Consider the following 19,870-nt stretch of genomic DNA (forward strand, 5'->3'; position numbering starts at 1 on the left):
GCGCTGAGCCTCGGGGGAACCGACCGCTGTCCCACCTGCGCGCCGCCTTCGGGTTGGCGCCGCCTCCTCGCAGAAGCCTTGCGGGACCCAGGCGGGCGCGGGCACCTCCCTTCCCCCGGCCCCGTCCTGAGCTGGAGCTCCCGGAGCTGGCTTCCCGGCTGGGGGCGCGGAGGCGGGACGGGGCCGCGGCTCGGGGCCCGGCGAGGAGAGGACCGGGCGGGGGAGCGGGGAGCCGGGGCGGGAAGGGGCGAGGTGAGAACCGAGGGGCGGGGCCCGGGGGCCGAGCCAGACTCCGAGACGCCGCGGCGACGCCAGGTGAGCGGGGCCCGGGGGCCGGGCGGGGGCTCGGGCGCCGGCGGGCAGGGTGGAGGCGGGGCCGGAAGGACCGCGGCAGGGGTGGGGCCCCGGGAGGACCTCGGGCCCCCACCCGCGAGGGTGTCGGCGGCCGCGGCCTTGCGCTTCCGGGGCCGGGGAGGCGGGTTTCTCTCCCTCCAGCTCCGGCAGCCCCGAGGGACACCGAGGCCGGGGGAGGGGCCCCGCGGGGTCCGGAAGCGCAGCGGGTACCGGACTCCCCGCAGCCCCACCGGGCGACGCCGGCCTCGGTCGGGCCCGTGCGCCGCACGGTGCGCGCCTCCCCCGGCCTAAGTCCCGGACACGTCCCCGAAACGAAAGCCCACAACGGAGGCCCCGGCCTCCCCGACTCCCACCAGGGCGGACCCCCAGGGGGTGCAGTCACGTCCCGGGGAGGGCAAATGGAACAAAGGGGGCCGCGCTCGTTGGGGCCGGACGCTCGGGCGGGACGTCCCTGGCCTGGGAGCTGGACGGCGGAGAGCGGAGGAGGAATGGAGAGAGACGCAGAGGCAGAGACCGGCTCCATCGGAGTCGCAGCGAGGAGGGAGGCGCGCAGCCGCACAGGCGGAGTCCGGGAGGCACCGCCAGGGTCCGCCGGGTCAGTCACTTCCACTAGAGCCCCCTCCAGGAGGCTGCGAGACCCGGGGGACACCCGTGATTCGGGGCGGGGGCCCTGTGCGCAGCTCGCCGGCTCCTCACCGGCCTCTCCCGGGGCCGCCTGCCTGGGCGCTCACATCCCGGGGGCCCGGACCTGATGCCCTCAGCAGGGGATGGGTGGGGCGCGCCCTTCGGACCAGTCTGCACCTGGGAATGGAGCCCCAGGCTGTGGGGGCCTCCTGGCCAACCAGGGGCCACCTGGCCCAGCTTCGGCCACAAATCCGGGCGCTGTGCTCCCAGGGACACCGACCGAGGGCGCCAAGGAAGCAGTGGGGAGCCCAGGACACGACCGCGGACTGGAGGGGCCGCCGCGGGGTCGCGCCGGGCTGCACCGGGCGTCCGACAGCCGGAGATCGTGCTCCGGGGGCAGCGCCGGCGTCCTGCCGCCCTGCTGCGTCCACCGAGAGACTCCGGGGCCTCCCGCGGGCAGCCGGGCAGCCGGGCAGCCGGAGCGGGCTCCTGGACCCGTGCGGAAGGGTGAGACAGGGTGAGCTTCGTGGGAAAGAGGAAAGCTGGAGACTGAAACAGATCTGCAGATGGAGGGAACGGTTGGGAGCAAGCAGGGTGTCAGCACACGGAGGCCAGACCCCTGATCCGAGGAAGGCAGTCCGCCCCAAAAGCAGACCCTGAGGAGAGAATCAGTCGCCAGCAGCACATCCCTCTTTTGGTCCCCGGTGGCCACTTTTTAAGGCACTTTTATCACGGAGGTTTTCAAATGTAAAACAAAGTGTAAAGGAAGCCTCAAAGTGAACCCCCAAGTACCCACCCCCCATTTTAACCACAACTCCTGACGGGCCTGGGGCCATCTGCTCTGGCTTTCGATTCTACTATTTAATTAATTTGTTTATTCTGTTGCAATATTTTTAAGCAAACTCAGACATCACATCATTTCCCTGGTAAATACATAAGTGCATCTTTAACTGGTAAGAACTTTTTAAAATTAGCCATACGGCTGTAAATCACCTCACAGTAAATCCACAGTCTGGCCTAACACTCAGAAGCAGCTGACACTGGATGGTGGAAATGCAGACAACATCCTTCTATGTCAATTTCCAGATAAACAATAATAAACACCATTATTTTTATAATTAAAAAAAAACCAAACTAACAAAAACCGAGGCCAGCAGCTTCGGGAGCCGGCAAGGGCTGCGCAGCAAGGCTGCCCTCCCTTCCGTTCCTTGGGCTCTGTGAAGCCACTCGCTGCCTCCGACTCTTGATGTTTCTTTGAGCCTTTGTCTGACCTGCTGGTCCAGATTCAGAGCTCAGCACTGTCGGGACAGGGCAGATCCCCCTCTCCCGCCCGCCCCCCCCCCCAAGAAGGCAGACTGCCAGAGGGGGAGCGAGCCACCTTGGGTACCCGGCTTGGATCACTAAATCCAGCAATGCTTCTAACGGATTGAATGAGGCCGGACCCCACTTTCTAGTGAGAAACACCCCCCTGCCCCACCTCATAGGCAGGCAGCTTGGTGGTGGATGCCGGCACTGGCTACTGGAGGGACAAAGTAGCCCAAGGTAAGGATCCAGATACTTCAGATGGTGGGGAAAAAGAATGGGCCCTGCCTGAGTAGGCCCCCTCGGGGGCGGGGAGGAACCCCAGTTCGGGTCAGCAGCCAGGATGGGTAGCTGAACTCCTAGAGCAAGGTAGAAGAAAGAAAGAAGGGCCTCTGGGCTGAGTGACCTCTCAGTCCCTGCCCCCAATCTCTGTCCCCCTTTGAGCCTCAGGCCCCCTTTCTGAGAATAGCAAAAAGGCCACTAAGGATGCTTAGCAGGGAGACACCTACAGACACAGGAAACACAGGGACAGGAGCCCACCTGGCTCTTCCTGCCTCCCTCCCAGTGCCCACCTGACCAACTCCCAGCCCTTTCCCAGAAACTTCTGGATAGCCTAGCTCCCGGGGAGCCCGTGTCCCACACAGCTGGGCCTGGCTTGGTGGAGGAGGGTGGAGGCCACAGAGCACCTCTAACCCATGGCCTAATGAGAAGGGCCCGATGGGCTCTTACCTGAAAGGGCACCTCAGTGGGAAGCCCTGGGTGGGCTGGAGGACAAAGGCCAGAGCTCCCGGTTCAGAGTGGAGGGGCTGGTTGTCAGGGTGCTTATCATTCCCCCAGCAGGGTTCTGGATGAGGCAGGCTGGAGAGAGCCCAGGGTGCTCCCCACTCTCCCAGCCTAGGGCCTGGCAGGGCAGCTCTCTGGGAGGAATAGGGCAGGCATGTCTGCTTCTAGCATGTCTGGTTCTATGGGGAGCAGGAACCTGGCTGGGGAAATGCTTGCCAGCTTCAAGTCCACATTTGCCCTTGACACAAGGAGGGCCCTGAGCCCACAGTGGCCCTTCCCAAGACCTCGAGGGTGAGTTCTGCCCACCTTCCCAGGGTCTGGAAACAAGCTGGGGGGGGGGGGAGCTGGTTCTCCAAGTTCTTTTCAGGGCAGTGCTGGTGGGAACTCAGCTCTCATAGTGCCAGGACAGAGAAGTGAGAGGTGCCCACAGGGTCATTCCCCCGATCCCACATCATTGTGGGAGGGTGTCCCCACTGGCCTGGGGTACCTTGTCATCTTGCTTGGGTCAGAGAAAATGAAGCCTTTATAGGTTATAGACCACCATCCTCACACAGGTCTGTCTTGGGGAAAACCAAGCCCTGGAGGCAGGAGGGATTTGCTCAAAGTCACTGAGGGGGTGGGCATGCCCCAGGTGTCCAGGACCTATTGGCCCTGCCCAGGCTCAGGGACTCTGCAATCTGCAGCCCCAGGGCAGTCCACCGTGGCAGGGAATGGCCCTTGCTTTTAAGAAAGAGGTGAGGTGGGTTCGAGAGCAGGGAGGGCAGGTGTGGTAGAAAGACCTGGAAGACATTCATCTTCTTCCAGGAGCTGAGCTGCGTGCCCTGAGTTCCTGGCGACGGACGCTGCTGGAGCCTGGTCCCGCGCGCCCTCTAGGGCTTCCTGGGCTTCGTGTTAGCCCTGCTGAGACACCCAGGATGCTGGCTCAGTATGGGGCAGAGCCAGCTTCGTGAGCCCAGCCGGACTGACTCCAGTTTGCACCCACTGTCTGTGCTTCAAAGTTGGGCTCCTGGCTCCTAGCCCCACCCACACAGCAGGCAGCCCCTCTTTCTACCTCCTGGCTCCCTCCAGCTGAGGACCTCAGAGCCCACAGGCAAGGAACCCTCTCTACAGGTCAGCTTTTCACTATTCCATTGAAAGCCGTAGCCCTTCTTCCACTGAATTTGCAGCTATGGACCCTTTCTCTGTTTGAGGCAGTGACGGACACAGGCTGGGTGTCCAGGTGACGACTGAAGGTCTGGACGGGTCTGCTGGCTGACTGGCTTCCCAGGAGGCAGAGGGGAGTTTCTAGACAAGGCATCTGCACTCTCCTCCACCTTCTCCTGCACCTGTGGCCCTGGCAGCCTCCAGGGACACCTGCTGGAGACCTACTGCAGAGGCGACCCTCCTCCTCAAGACCTCTCCGCCACAGGTGCTCAGTGGTGAGCGGAGGTCGCCAGGCCACCTTGGAACTGTGCCCTCATTGGCCACAAAGTTAAATAAAATGGTTGCGTTGTAGTGATAACCTCTCTGACTTGGGCTTTCATTGTCCCGCTTGAGGTCCCAAAGTCCCCATGACCAAAGCTGTTCCCGAAAACCATTTCCTGTCTGTACGGTGGAGAGGGTGTTCCTGGAGCACTGGAACCTGCCTGGTTCGAGAAGGCAGAGAGCCAGAGTGGATGGCAGCTCCCTGCAGGACCTGCGCTGGCCCCAGAGGCCTCTGCCCAGGCGGGTTTGTGGTATCCTTACCAGAACTGGCAGTGGTGCATCTGCAGACTGTCTGAGGCCACCACGAAAGCAACAGAAGAACAGAGAAGGGCCCCAGGTGGGAGTGTGGAGGGCTTTTGAAGGTGGGGAGAGTGGGATGGAGCAGAGATGAAGGGATGTGTCTGTGCTGGCCCTGGAGCGGCAGCGAGAGGAGACTCCTGGGTACCCCATATCCCCCTTGGCCGCTGACCAGGAGCCGCAGCCTTTGGAAATAACACCAAATTTGTTTTATTGAAGTAGATTATAGGTACTTCCTAAAGTCCAGTGAAACCTATTTTGGAAAACAGCGTGGGTCTGCTCCCCCCTACCCCCCACCCAAAAAAGAGGATAGCCAGCCCCGGAAAGACTCAGGGAAGGCTGAGGTGGTCACTGTAAATGCACCTATTGAGGAGGAGGCTGGGCTGGGCGGAGGGACCCTGGGAATCTCTATGCCATTGTGCTGCAGGCAGGCGCTGCGCTGGAAGGCAGCCACCCAGAGGGGCAAGGACCGCCTAAGCCATAGGCTCCCCCCCCCAGGGAGCCACACTTTCTGGGCCTGGCCTCAGGGCACTGGGAGCTGACTGGCATTGGGGCAGGGGATGATTCCGGGTCAGGGAGCTGGATGGCAGGGGCAAACAGACAGATGGGTCGCCAGCCCAGGGAAGACCCCTGTGGCGCCTTCTGGGCCGTCTGGCGCCACCACTGAGAACACCGAGGCCCCAGTGTGGCCCGGTTGCTGTGCATCTCAACCTGGGAGCCAGAAGCTGAGACAGAGACAGGTTTTCAAGGGGCCTCGGTTCTGCTAGAGGTGACCCTTTCTAGCTGCAGATGACCTCTCTCCCCAGCCAGAGAAGCACACCCAATACAGAGTCCATCACCTCACCCCCTGTGCAGGGGACCCAGTATTCACCCTGTAACGGTCTATCTTGGGGCCAGTGGAGGCTGGACAGCCCCTGTACTCCAGACTATCAGAATAAGCTTTTGTTAGGAGCTCATAAACTCAGGCCCTGAGCTGGGGCTTTGCCCACAGGTCTGAACCCTCCCAAGCTTGCCAGAGATTGCAGATGGTCCAGCGGGTGAGGAGAGGCTGGGGAGCAGCCTTCCCCATCTTTGGGGAGTGTTGCAGGGAGTGTTGGGGTTTTGTTTTGGTCAAAAGAAAACCCCATATGGTTAGAGATGGCTCTCAGCGAAGGGGGCAGCAGGTGTGGGGGACTACACAGCCAGCACCCCTTGTGCCAAAGGAGAGCACCGAAAGGTTCTACCTTCACTTGACTCATGGCTTCTGGGTTTTGTGGAGGCCTCTGGACTATGGGACCTTGGACACACAGTCCCCTCCTTCTCCCCTCCCCTTTACCTTGGCTGCCACAAAGTTCCCTGAGGTCCTGCTGGGAGCCAGGTGTGGGGGCTTGAGCTGGGAGTCCCCAGACCTTGACCCTTCCTGTCCTTTCCACCTTCCCACCGGTCCTCGGTCCTTGGTCAGCAGTGCACAGAGCTCCAGGAAGGAGAGACAGCCGGCACCCAAGGCAGCTGCTACCAGAGGAGGAGCCCTGCCCCTGGGATCACAAATCAGCAGAAACAGTCCAGAAAAGTCCCTTTTATTCCATACGCAAATAAGTAGATTCATTTTTTAAAAAAGTCTTCGCCAGAAGAATTGGAGGCCACGGCCCAGGAGAGATGCCCCAGTCCGGCCCTGTCTTCGGAAGGGACACTCTGACAGAAGTACAACCCCGCCGGGTCTTTGCCCCTTTCCCTCACAGGGTGCTCTCCCTGGGGTTCTCCCTCTGCTGGGCCCACCGGCAAGGCCACGAGGCTGATCACAGTCCTCCCGGAGGCCCACTGTTCGGGGGGGCCTGCACAGTCCTGGGAAGGGACGTTCATGTCAGGGTGGGGGCTGTGTTGGGGAGCAGTCACCCGGGAGCACTCGGACAGCCTGTTTGCGGCCCAGGCAGCGGCCTGGGCCTGGGCACTCGCTGGCTGCAGCCGGGTTGTGTGAACTTGCTGCCAGGCTGGGGCCCGTCCTGCAGGGGCTCTGGGCTGCCTGGCGCACTGTCTCTCTGTGATGCCCTCTTCCCTGCCAGGGGTCCAGCCTGTCTGGGAGCCGCTCGAAGACATCTCCGTTACATTCTGGACGCGCTTCCTTCGGCCAGGGCTGTGGCCAGTGCACAGCCCGCCCTGCGGCGCAGAGGGGCCCTGGAGCGCCCCAGCCCTCCCCAGCTCTCCCTGGGCCGCCCAGGAGGTCCCCGGCGGCCACGGGGAGTGGGCCCAGCGGGTGCGGCTCACACCAGGCCAGGCATCTGCGCCCGCAGGAAGGGCACGGAGGCAGCGGCCGGGAAGGCGGCCAGCGGGTAGGCTAGGGCCCCGGGGAAGCCGAGCAGCGGCGGGGGCGGCGCGGGCGCGGCGGGCGCCAGCGGGAAGGGCAGCGCGGCGGCGGGGGGCCCGGGGGCGGCCGCGGCCTGGGGGCTCTCGTGGTAGAGCACCGGCACGCGGACGAGGCGCTGCGCGCCCGGCGGGGACAGGCTGGCCGCCTCCAGCTCGGCCGCCAGCTGCCGCTTCCACTTGTTGCGGCGGTTCTGAAACCAGATCTTGACCTGCGTCTCGGTGAGCTGCAGGGAGGCGGCGAGCCCCGCGCGCTCCGCGCTGCTCAGGTAGCGCTTCAGGTCGAAGGTGGACTCGAGCTGGAAGACCTGGCTGCGGGAGAAGACCGTGCGCGTCTTCTTCTTGCGACCGCCGCCCACGCCGCCGCCGCCGCGCGCCTCGCCCGCCGCCGCCGGGGCCTCAGCCAGCTCCGCCGCCTCCTCCGCGCCGGCCGCCGGGCCCCGCGCTGCCAGCTCCGCGGCCTCTCGCTGCACCGCTCCGGGCCCGGGGCCTCGCTGCCAGGCGCCCTCGGCGCGGCCCATCTCCTCGCCCGTCTCCGGTGAGTCCCGGTCGCTGGCTGCAGGGGAGAGAGGGGCACACGGTTGGCTCCGGGGCTGATCCCCAGGCCCAATCGCTGCGGCCGGCGGCTCCCCCCGACCCAGGGCTCACCCGAGCCGCCGGCAGGGGAATGGTCCCCCGCGGGGCCCTGCGTCCCTCACCGCTGTCTCCAGATCTCACCCAGGGATGTGGAAAGGCAGAGGCAGGAGAAGTGAGCTTGAAGACCCGAGAGCCATACCCAGTCCCTTAAACCAACAGGCTGGTAACACTCTCGCTCAGAACTGCACATCCCACCCCCCCAACACGACAGAGGAAAAAGGAGAGAAAAGAAACACAAAAATGCAAACAGAAACACAGAAAGAAGAGAGATTCTCAAAACTACTGGCTCCGCGCTGAAACACAGAAAAGCCTGGCAGGAACGACCCCCGCCCGCATGGGAGGAAAGATGTCCTTCCCAGATCTGCACGCGCTGGAAAACAAACAGCACAAGGGCACCCGAGTCTCCAGCGCTGGGCCCCACACCAGGCCCCCCAGACACAGAAATAAAGACCTGCAGTGGCCTTCCCCATCCACTTTCAGTGGCCAGTAGCCTAGGCGAAATTCCCGAAATTCCCGCTTGCATGGAATCACTCCGTAGAAGGAGAATAAACAAATGCAAAGGATCCCCAAAACAAAACTCTAGGTGACACTAGCATACCCACTCCGTCCCCATTTCCTGCACCTGTCACCCAAATGCCCACAGAGACCTGAGAGTCTGCACTCCCCCTAATCATGCTCAAAGGGCGCATACAAATGGGGCTCTGCAAAAACACACAGCGGCCTCCGCGCAGCACCCCAACCACCGCAGCAGCCGTGGCTGAGCCTGTGGGCTTGGGGTTACAGAGGTCCACAGGGGTTCCTGAGCTCATGCTCCAAATACCAGGGGCTCCACTTGATCTCCCGCAAGTAAGAAGATGCCCTCCACAGGACTGGCAAGGGGCAGTGCCTCCAGGCAAACGAATCTGCCCGCGATGCGGGTGCTTGTCCAGATTCCAGGCCCCCGCTTGAAGACTGCAGCAGCCAGCCTTCGAGATTCAGGCCAACCGGGGCCAGTTTGCCCTTCTGCCTCGCCTTGGCCCGAGCCCCCCCTCTCTGCCAAGGCTTGGCAGGTGGGCAGTCTACGTGGAGTTTGACCCCTCCAGCCCTCCGAAGCCAGTGCTGTGCTGGCAGTGTGTTTACAAGGTGTGCAAACACCGGTGGGCTTGTGTGTGTGGCTTGGGCCATACCCCTGTGCCCCTGCCCAACCCCTGTGGTGTGTGCTACCAGATACGAGGAGCCTCTGCCTCCCCATGACACCCCAAGCCCTGAGACTCACAGAGGCCCATGCACTACCACAAGTCACCACGCCAGGCCTGCCGGTTCTGGTGGAAAACCCCGACCGTAACCCGCATTGCACGAAATAAGAAGCCACATCTTGAGGAGCTGCCACCTGGGCTGCAGGGGGAGAAAAGCCTGGGGCAAGGTGGGGACTACATTCCACCCAAACAGACCTTCTCAGAAACACTCCCAGAGGGGCACTAAATGCGATCACTTGATTTCAGGAAACCACTGAGCCCAGATCCAGTGTATGTGAAAGTGTATGCCCAGACTTTTCCGGGCATGGGGTCTGTAAGGTGGGTCCCTTTGGAAAAGGGTCACTCCCACTTCAGAGAGGGGGGTTTATCCACGAGGTGAGAGGGGCCTGCCCACCCCACCCCCAGCATACACTAACGGATTTCGGAACAAGACCCTGGAAGAGTCCACAGCTGGCAGGGACTGAGTGTGTGTGTGTCTGTGTATGGGGACAGAGTTGGAATGGCTTCCTGGTGTTCCTCCCAGGGGTCTTCCTCCAAAGGGCATGCCCTGGAGAGAGGCAGCGAGCCCCGGGGAGAGGGAGCAGAACTCAGGGCTAAAGGGGTGAGCAGCTCCGAACCCCCCACTCCCAGCCTCTGAGCCCTCAGCAGGGAACAAAGGCATAGGAGGGGGAGGGGCAGAAAAGGATGAGAGGGGTGGGATTGGGGGCTTCGGTCTGGGGGGACTGAGAGGGGGGCCAGCAGGCCCCAGCCCCTGTGTGCATGTGTGCAGCTCTCGGGGGAGATGGGATTTGGGGGCACAGATGATCCCCTCCACTATGCGGCCCTCCCAACGATGGCTCCCTCTGCTCCAGCCCCTTCACATTTCCCCAGGGGACTCTACTTTGTCTTCACTTCTTTCCTGCCCGTTAGCTCCCTGGCTCCTCACCATCACCCGCGGGCTTCTGTCTGTGTCTGGTCCTCTCTCACTCCTCCCCACATCCCTTCCTTCCTCCATCCCTTCCTCTGCTGCTCCCTCTCTTTCCCGACTCCCTTCCCTCGCTCTTCCGAGCCGCCCGCGTCCCCGGTCCCCAGGCTCCTCCTCGCAGGCTCTCCAGCCGCCCCGGGACCGCAGAGCGCGGCGACGGGTGACGCCGGGGCCCAGGCGGGGACCCTGTCCCGGGGAGGGGGCCTCCAAGCCCGCCCAGGCCGGGGTTCCGCGGGGGCCCCGCTACGCACGAGCAGGGAGGCGAGCGGCCCGGAGAGGCCTCCGGCGGACCCCAGCCCCCGGCCCCGGCCCCCCCGGCCGCCCCGCCGCGCCCCACTCACTGTCAGGGCTGAGGCCGCCTCCGTAGCCGCCGTGCGCCCGAGGGAACCAGCGCGTGGCGCCGCCGCAGCCCAGCGCGTAGGGCGGCCCGGGGCCGGGGGGCGGCCGGGGACCGAGGCCCAGCGCCGGCCCGAGCAGCGCCCGCGCCCGCGCCTCCCCGCCGGGCCCCGCGCCCGCGCGCAGCTGCCTCCGCCGCTGCAGCCGCCGCCGCCGCGCCTGCTCTGCGTCCTCGTCCTCCGGGTCGTCGTCGTCGTCCTCCTCGTCCTCGCGGCCGCCCTGGGCCGCGCGCCTGGCGCCCTTGGCCTCGGCCGCCAGCAGGTTCTCGATGAGGAAGGAGGAGGCGCGGGCCGGCGTGGCACGCCCGGGCTCCGTCAGCTCGTCCGGCATCGCGGCCGCGGGCTCCGCGGGCTCCGCGGGCTGCTCGGGGCTGCTCGGGGCTGCTCGGGGCTCCCGGCGGGACAGTGGCGCGCGGCCCCGGGCGCACGCGGGCCGGCCCTGGAGCGGCCGCCGGAGCGCAGGCGTCGGGCCCCGGCTCCGCGCGGGCTGGGCTGGGCCGGGAGGGGTGCACGCCGACAGCCGGCCGGGCAGCCGCCTCGCTCGCCTTTCACGTCGCCGCGCTGGTCGCCGCCCGGGCCGGCCCGCTGGGGGCGGGGAGGGGCGGGGGGGCGGGGAGGGGCGGGGCCGCGCGGGCCGCGGGCGCAGCCGGAGGACGCGGCGGCGGGACGGGAGCACGGCCGCGGCCGGGAGACGCCGCCGGGGGCCGGGGCCGGGGCCGGGGCCGGGGCCGGGGCCGGGGCCGAGCGCGCGGGCGGAGCGCGGCCGAGGGCGGGCGGCGGGAGGGCTGGGCGGGGGTCGCCGCGGGGCCGGACCCGCGTGATCGGTTCCCCGGCCCGCTCCGGGGGGGGGGGGGGGGGGCGGGCTGTGGGGGCGGGGCCTCGGCAGAGCGGCCGCCCATTGGCCGCGGGCCCCGAGGAGAGGCGGGCTGGCCAATCACCGGCCGGCCGGGGCCGTAATCGCCGGGCCGCGGGGAGAGTGTGGGACCAAGCGTGAGTAACTGTGCGCGCGCTCGCGAGTGTGGTATGTGCGTGTGTGCACGTGTGTGTGGATGTGCGTGTGCACGGGGGCCTGAAGACCCCGGGACTTCCAAGGAACCGTAAGAGGCTGGGTCACAGCCATCTTTTTGTAAGACTCCGGGTGTCAGGGCTGCAAAGCTGCGGCATATTTCAATATTTACACTTAATAAAATATGCTTTCCATGCCAAATGTGATGCCATAGAAGTCTCCAGTTCCCAGGCTGAGGCCCAGGACGTAAGGAAGGGTTCGCCTCCACCCCCGCTCGCGTGGCCCTGCCTGCCCGCTGCGCGCCCAAAGCCCGCGGGGTGAGCGCCCCTCCCCAGCATCCCGCCGCCCCTCCCCGGGAGCCCGGGCCTCGCGGGGGGACGACAGCCACTGCCCCAGGTCGCGGAGGTCTTGGGGGCAGGCCACCTCCCTCCCGGAGCCTCCGCTTCTAGACTGCGAACCCGTGGGGAGTCTCCTCCCATTTCTGCAGCAGGGCGCACGATGACAAAAGTGCATGGCGTCCCGCGCCACTCTCGGAACTGTGCTCAGGAGCGACCCTGTGACCCGGCCCGCAGCGCGGTCGCGCGGGTGGGGCCGGTTTCATCGGACGCGGGTTTTCTCGGAGAGATACATCCTGCCCCCCGGTGCCAGCCGGGCGCCTTCGGTCCAACCGCGTGCTGCCCCCGCTCTCCCGGGAGGGCTGCAGGCCCAGCTCCCGACTCGCTTCAAGCTCCCGATCAGCCACCTCGGCGGAAGCATCAACCCCATTTTCCAGAGAGGAAAACGGAGGCGAGGAGGGGAGAGACCATCCCCGAGGGTAAGTGGCTCTGGCAGGCCTCCCATTCCAGTGCTCTGGGCTTAGGGCCCCTCACCGCAGGGTCGCGGATACCCGGGAATGGGATCAGGGCACCAAGTGGTGAGGCCCCGACAAGGCATAGCCCTGGGACTCTGCTGGCCTCCTGGTGGGGCCATGCACCCCTCCGTGTCCTGAGTGCGTGTAATGCCCTACCTGCTGAGGAGCCAGCTTCCCCTGGTCACCCGCTCACCGCTCTGCCAACTCCCGGTGCTGCGAAGGACATGGGGAGTGCTTTCCTTCAGTCTCCAGAACCCTCCGCAGGACCCACCTTCTCTGGCCCCAGAAGGGGCAAAGACCACCAAATACCAGGACTACCACAGCCTGGAGGCAGACAAGGATGAGGGCTCTTCCCACTTTGCATAGATAAGGACACTTAGCAAACGTGGATAGAGCCCGGTCTCCGGAGGGCACCCAGGGTCAGAGAAACTCCTGAGGATGGATCCAGAAGAGGCTAAGCCCCGACAGAAATGGCAGCCTCAGCCCTTTGGGAAGAGAAGTGCTAGCCCCAGGTTAGACACCGACACCGTCTAATCTGAGTGCACTTCTGATAGTTAAGGAGATGGAGGCCAGAGAGGGACGGGGATAAAAAGACAGTGGATGTAAGGATGGGTGCCTTCCAGATAACTACCTATGTTAGGCAAGGTGTCCTGGGCCCACATTCAGCACATTTCTTGAACCACAAGCAGGAGAGATTGGTGCTGTCACTCTCATTTCTAAGCATCTTAAGAGTGGGGGCTTCCTGGGGAGCCTGGGTTTTGATTCCCTCTGCTCTGGGCTGTGTGGCCAACCTCACCTCTGCTCAGGTTTCTTCTATGAACCTCCGGTAGTAGTAAGTGCCCTGCCAAGGCAAGCTCTTGGGAGGGAGGCTGGGTGCGCCCAGGATGGGGAGCGAGTGTGGGTACAGGGCACCACCAGGGTCACCCCACTGTCTCTGCTGCACAGAGGGTGGGGACGGTGGGGGTGGGAGGCGAGGGAGGAGACAGGCTGAACTGAGCGGAGGAGAGTGGGCCTTCTCTCCGGCTCCCAGCACCAGCCTTCTGGGGGTTTCGGAGGTGCTTCCCTGCAGCCGCAGGCAGCAACCCGCAGCGGTTGGGGTGCCCAGCAGCGCTGGTCCCAGAGCCAGAGCCCTGGAGACCAGACCGAGGCAGCCCCTCGTTGAGCTGGGGGGAGAGGCGGGTTCTGAGACAGGATTGCTCACCGAGCCAGAGCCGGGGATCACTGCCTCGCGCAGGCTTTGTGCGTTCAGACGGGCGGCCAGCTCCGAGGGGCTGGCTGTTCTCAAGCCCAGGACAGCCTCCAGGGGCAGTCGGTGGTCCCGACACCTTTTCCAGACGGCTCTGTCAGGCCCTGACCTGAGCGGGATTTCTGGCGCTCAAGGGGCCAGAGCTCAAGTTTTCGGTCACCCATGAGTGAGCACGGGGCGGAGGGACTCCTGGTGCAGAAGAGTAGAGCCTCCAAGTCAGGCTGTCACCTCTCTGTCTCCATCTGTGTGAAGTACCTCCACAGCTGCCCTTCCTTCTGTGTCCACTCTCCTCCTCGCTTACTCCTCCAACTCTCTCTCCCCAGTGCAGGGGGGGCCCTGTAGAATCCCAGCAAATGGTCCTAGAGGATACCCGTGCTCTTCTCATCTGGACAGCCAGCAGGGGAGCAGGGACCGTGCCTTGTCCCCCATGTCCCAAGTGCCGAACTCAGGGCTGTTAACCACGGATGCCCCTTAATGCAAAGAAGTGCTAGTGCAAATAATCCCAGCAGCTTGGATCAGGAGTCAGCAAACTGCAGCCGGCCACCACCTGTTGTGTTTGGTCTCAATAAGCTTTCTTTAAAAAAAATAATTTTGGGCAATGTCCACTTTTAAATTCAGATTTTTGTCTTACTTTTCTTTCATCTCTGACCCCAATCCCATTTGTCCTTAGCTCCCCTTCATGCCATCCTACATACATGCTCTTGTGTATTAATTTACATTACATATCTCCCCTATCTCTTTCTCTCTTTTTTGGGGGGGGGGTTAAAGTGCAAATTTGAGATCTATGGGTGCTGGTAAATGTCATACTGATTTTTATTTTATTTTATTTTATTTTATTTTATTTTATTTATTTTTCATATTGATTTTTAAATCGCTATGTACTAACCCAACAGCCACGTATGCCATTGTTCTGGTTCCTATGACTGCAGTCACACATTTCCCCAAAACTTGGTGGTGTAACACAATAATCAATGTTAGTGGCTCATGGGGTCTGTGGGTTGAGGGTGGCTCATCTCCAGGGCACGATGTTGGGGCCTCAGCTGGAAGACTTGAACGTGGGGGTCGGGGGTGAGGTCCAGATGCATCTGAAGCCCCAGTGGCCCATCTGTCCGAGGGCTGAGGCTGGAGTCAGCTGAAGAAGCCCCACAAGGGTCCTCTCCACGTGACCTGGCTCTCACACTACTTAGGTTTCCAGAAGAAGCATGGAGGGGGTAGAGGGAGAGGGACACAGAGCCTGACCTGAAAATTCAGAGCATCGCTCCTCTGGGGTCCATCCTCTGTGGACCGCAGCAGGCCGAGGGCCCCTCAAGGCTCAAGACGAGGGGCCTTGGACCCCATCTGTCAGTAAGAGGGCCGTCAGATTATGGGTTGAGAAATCTGTAGTCGGTCAGGAAAAGACACTGCGAGGCCCAGGGATAGTTGACTGCCCCTTTGGGGGATGTTTAGGGTGCTGCCAGCTTCTGCTATTATGTATGTCATTGGGATGCATTCTGGTGCATGCCCCCAGAATGGCACTCCTGGGTTGAAAGGGTCTATATAGATGCAACCTCACGCAGCACTTCAGATTCTTCAGAGCAGCTCTGCCAGTGTCCGTGTTCTCATATCTTCATACCACCACAGGCAGGGAGATGAAGGGGGGTGGAAGCGAGGGCAGCATGATGTGGGAGAGCTGCTGGGGTGCAGAAAGCAGGGATAGACACAGTTGAGTCAAGAGGGCTGGTGCACGGAAAGCTAGAGAGTATGGTTCTTAGTTTGTAAAGCAATGGGGAGCCACTGAAGATTGTTTAACTGGGGAGGTGGCTGGGCTGAGCCTTAGGAGGAGTAACCTGGAAGGGATGCCACATGCAGGGTGGATGAGAGATGGCCAAGCACAAAGGAGGGTTCAGATGCAGGCAGTGGCCAAGCAGAGGGTCCCTGTCTCCAGTGTCCAGTGCCTGTCAGCTGGTGCACAGGCCAGAGCGGGGATTGAGGAGAGCCCAGTACATCCTCAGTGGCTTGTCAAGTGGTCTGCTCCCCACATCACAGCCAGCACCAAGTGTCCTTGCAGCTGTCCAGATATGCGGTCAGGCACTCAACTCGGCTGCTGAGTCCACCGGGCTGCTGAGTCCACTGTGCTTGTGGGCCATCACTGGCCCCCCAGGAACCTGCTCTGACCAGCGAGAAGAGCAGTGCTGCCCACTACGGGGGCTGGTCTGGGCTGAGTGGAAATCATGGTGCAATCAAGTCTTTGGTGTATATTTTAAAAATTTGCTTTGAAAAAGACCAAACGTCTGAAATTATTTGGACTGCTTTTTTTTTAAGGGTCTAGCCACATATCCATCTTTGTGAAAGCCCCCCTTTTAAACACTGGAAAGAGGAGGCTCATTTTCATAACGTATTTAGTGGATGATTCCCAGAGTTCCACTCCCTGGGAGGGGGGGGAGGTGGTGAAGGAGGAGGGGTGGGGCAGAGGGAGGAGGGAGGGAGCCAGAGGAAGGAGGAGCAGGGGTGGAGGGAAAGGGGGTAGGAGGAGTAAGATAGCGTCCTCAGCAGTGGAGCAGTGGGGATGCTCGGCAAGGCGCCTGTGGGGCACCCTACTCCCCACTGCCTGGGTGACTTCTCCCCACCAAGGCTGCCTGGCCAGCCCTGAAGACACCCCCTCCCCCACAGAAGCACCCCAGAGGGGCCCAGCCCTGCTCACCACTCTGAGTCTGTGGGGTTGGTGGCACAGATGAAAAGATGCGGGGTCCGTTTGGCGGGGAGGGAGCAGGGAGCCATGCCAGGAAGGCTGCTCCACCTCCAACTGTCGGAACACCTGCCGGGGGCCGTGGGTGGGCGGAGCTGGTCTCTCTGCCCCTGCTCACTCATGCCCCAGGCTTGATGACTGTGTCCCGACCCGTCCCTTCTCAGAGTAAGCACCCACCTGATCCCCATGCCCCCCTGGAACGGATGCCCAACAGACCTTGGACCTCTCACTCACCAAGGGATATATTTTCTCCCAACATTTTATTTTGAGGGCAGCCCAGGTGGCTCAGTGGTTTAGCGCTGCCTTCAGCCCCAGGTGTGATCCTGGAGACCTGGGATCGAGTCCCACGTTGGGGCTCCCTGCATGGAGCCTGCTTCTCCCTCTGCCTGTGTCTCTGCCTTTCTCTCTCTCTCTCTCTCATAAATAAATAAAATATTTTTAAAAACATTTTATTTTGAAAACTTCCAAACATGCACAAGTTGAAAAAATTGGTCGGAGAACACCCAAATCCCCACCATCTAGATTCTTCCATTAGCACGGTGCTTTTCTTGCTTTACCACATCTGCCCATCTATCCATCCCTTTATCCATCCATCTGGTTTTTGTTTTTGTTTTTGTTTTCAATGCATTTCATGGGAATGTGTGAATCTGGGTCCCGGCCCTGCCACTGACCAGCAGTAAGACTCAGTGAGCACCACTTCCTCCTCTGGAAGTGGACGTAATAAGGCAACGGGGGAGCGGAGCGGAGCGAGGGGAAACTGCGTATGCAAAACTAATGCCCTGCCCGAGAAAACACTCCTTAGATGGACATCTTGGGACCTTTTTGAAGTGTGATAACAGTCTTCCTCGCAGGACACGGGCTCTGTGTTCACAGTCACACCTTGCTGGCTGCTGCTGTTTCCTGCCTTGATAAAGACCTGCAAGTTGCAGTCACAAAAGCTTGAAGGCTGGGGGTGCAGGGATGTCTGGTTCTAATAGGAAGAGCATCTCAAGGGGGAAGCAGGTTCTGGTTTCCACAGTGGAACAGAGATTTGCACTCAAGAGTGGTCCAAACCACTGGGGACCTTCAGACAGCTTGGGCTGCCCGTGACCTTGATTGGAAGTGATTTGAAGAAACGGGGCTGGAACAAAGGGCCATGACCACAGTGTGGGGAACCCCTTCCCAGGAACTGGAGGGAAGTTTCTGGAAACCTCGACTAGACCAGTCAGTGTGGGAACCCCACATTCTGGCTGGGCTCCCCCCTTGTGATCCTGGGATGGATTGGATGCCTGTGGCCTGGCAGGGTGTGCTGGTGCCTCCTCCTCCCCCACCCTGCACAGGGTGCCAGCGTGAACATCTGGCTGAGGAATGTCCGCTTTGGGGCTCAGCTACCCTGCTGCAGGGCAGGGCGCTCCTGGGGGCAGGCGGGAGGGAGCCCCACTCCTCACCAGCCCTCCTGCAAGCCCAGCGAGTTCCCGGAGCCCCAGCTCTGGACACACCCTGTCTGGGGGCTTTACCAGGATCACAAAACTGCCTCCCCCAAGACTGGGGGCGGGAGGGCAGAGGATATCGGGGTAGCTCACGGGGTAGCTCACCACGGCAGGACTGCTGTGATGGGAAAGACAGAGCAGCGGGAGCCCTTACGGGGAATAGTGACCTGGGAACAGTGACTGGGAATAGACCCAGGGCAGCTGGGGAGGGGACCCGGTGCTTCTGATCCGCCACCCTCCCAGGAGATCGGCTTCGGGGAAGGCAACAGGAGGGCACAGAATGTGTGCAAACGGGAGAGGGGGAAGTACAAATAGGTCTGTACACACACATAAGTACTGTGCAAGGGTTTGTTCACGCGCACTCTGGCGCGTACTGCTGTGACGGGCTCACCTGTATCCCCCGACAGTCCGGTGTTGAATTTGAACCCCCAACACTGCAGAACGTGACCTGATTTGGAGAAAAGAGTCATTGCAGATGTCACTGGTTAAGCTGAAGTCACAGGGACAGCGGCAGGTGCGGGGGTGGGGGTGAGGACTGCCGCATGGTCCTCTGCCCTGTGCGGATCCCACCTGGAGCCTTCAGTGGAGTGCGGTTCTGGGACACCTTGACCAGAGCTTCTGGCCCCCAGAGTTGTGGGACAATGCATTTGTGCTGTCCTAAGGCCCCTGGCCCCATGGCACCCACTTGCAGCAGCTCGGCTGCCTTTGGGAAGAGACGCCAAGAGACCAGGGCCTGCTGGCTGCTCCGTCCCACGGGGACAGGGCGGGAGGGCATCCAGCTGTCACACTGTGTGCATCTGGGCGCAATTTGGGTTTTTTACCAGGTGCAAGCTTTACTGGATTAAAAAAAAAAAAAAGGACTGTGGGGGCGGGGCGCCTGGGAGGCTCAGGCGGTTAAGCGGCTGCCTTTGGATCAGGTCAAGATCCGGAGTCCTGGGATCCAGCCCCACTTTGGGGAGGGGGTCTCCTTGCTCAGTGGGGAGCTTGCTTCTCCCTCTGCTTCTGCCCGCAGCTTCCCCTGCCTGTGCTCTCTCCCTTGCTCTCTGTCAAATGAATGAATACAATCTAAAATAATAAGAGAGACAGAAAGAAATGGGAAAAAGAGTCCCAAAATGATATCCTGGGAAGAAAGAATTGTTAGGGTGACTTGGCAAAGGAGCTAGAGGCTGGGACCGCCCATTCAGGCCCCTCAATGGTGGGCTGGGTGTGGAGGGTGCAGGGGAGAGGCCCAGGGATCCCGAAGGACCGAGGGAGTCCCCCCAAGGCTGGCGAGGGGTTCTGGGGTCCAGAGGCAGCCCCTGGGCCATGCTGATGAGGGCGCCCCCACGTGCTTGCCCAGCTCCCCAGGCCCGACAGGGCCTCTGCTGTCTCCCCAACCTTTTATTCCCTGAAAAAGAGCGTTTATGTTATATAAATAATACATGCTCAACACAGAGAAGTTGAAAATGTGAAAAATACGTGATGATGTAAAGGAGATAATACAGGCCATCTGGAAACCCGCCGCCCCGAGACCCCACCGCTGACCCTCCGCCACGGCCCCTCCCTTTTCTCCCCGGGGCAGCCCCAGGCTGGGGCACAGGCACGCCCATGTCCACACCCCCACACACCCCACGGGTGGACTCGCACCCCCACCCTGTTCACACACACCCCATACCCCACACACATCCCCACGGGCGCACACGCACCCCCACTCCGCTCACACCCCCCCACACCCCCACATACATCCCCACGGGCACACACACCCCCCACCCCGTTCCCATACACCCCACATCCCCATGGACACACTCCCTCCCACCCCCTCACACACACCCCACATCCACACCCACTTCCATCCACACCCACATGCACACCCACACCTCCAACCTCTTTACATATGTGCACGCATGCACACACACATCCCCACAGGCACATGTACCCCAACCCCCCTAACACACATACACACACAACACACATGCATACACACACCTCCAACCCCCTCACATACACCCACAGTCCCACTTGCATCCACCCCACACACAACACACATGCACACATGCATCCCCAACCCCTCACACACACGCACATACCCACACATACAACATGCGTGCATACCTATACACATGCACACACTCCCATCCCCCTTATGCCCCCCACACTCAAATAAGTGCCTACTCACACCTATGCCCACACCCATATGCACACCT

General features: G+C 61.8%; 1 protein-coding gene and 1 long non-coding RNA gene across 3 annotated transcripts; one reads left to right on the top strand and one right to left on the bottom strand.

Moving 5' to 3' along the window:
• Positions 1–621: 621 nt before the first annotated feature.
• Positions 622–4,548, top strand: LOC144290785 (uncharacterized). Of its 2 annotated transcripts, none has more exons than XR_013358318.1 (3): positions 622–1,495; positions 3,868–4,173; positions 4,258–4,548. It is a non-coding gene; the product is annotated as an uncharacterized LOC144290785 (long non-coding RNA). The 2 variants fall into 2 exon arrangements; XR_013358317.1 differs by having other exon boundaries at positions 3,868–4,153.
• A 1,718-nt stretch (positions 4,549–6,266) lies between these two features.
• Positions 6,267–10,722, bottom strand: HMX1 (H6 family homeobox 1). Its single transcript, XM_077860369.1, has 2 exons — positions 10,338–10,722; positions 6,267–7,717 (listed from the first exon to the last, which is right to left on the bottom strand). Exons 1-2 carry the CDS (start codon positions 10,720–10,722, stop codon positions 7,062–7,064), a joined length of 1,041 nt encoding a protein of 346 aa, XP_077716495.1. The 3' UTR covers positions 6,267–7,061.
• Positions 10,723–19,870: the final 9,148 nt, after the last annotated feature.

The sequence above is a fragment of the Canis aureus genome, chromosome 2, assembly GCF_053574225.1.
Source record: "Canis aureus isolate CA01 chromosome 2, VMU_Caureus_v.1.0, whole genome shotgun sequence".
In the NCBI taxonomy this organism is placed as follows: domain Eukaryota; kingdom Metazoa; phylum Chordata; class Mammalia; order Carnivora; family Canidae; genus Canis; species Canis aureus.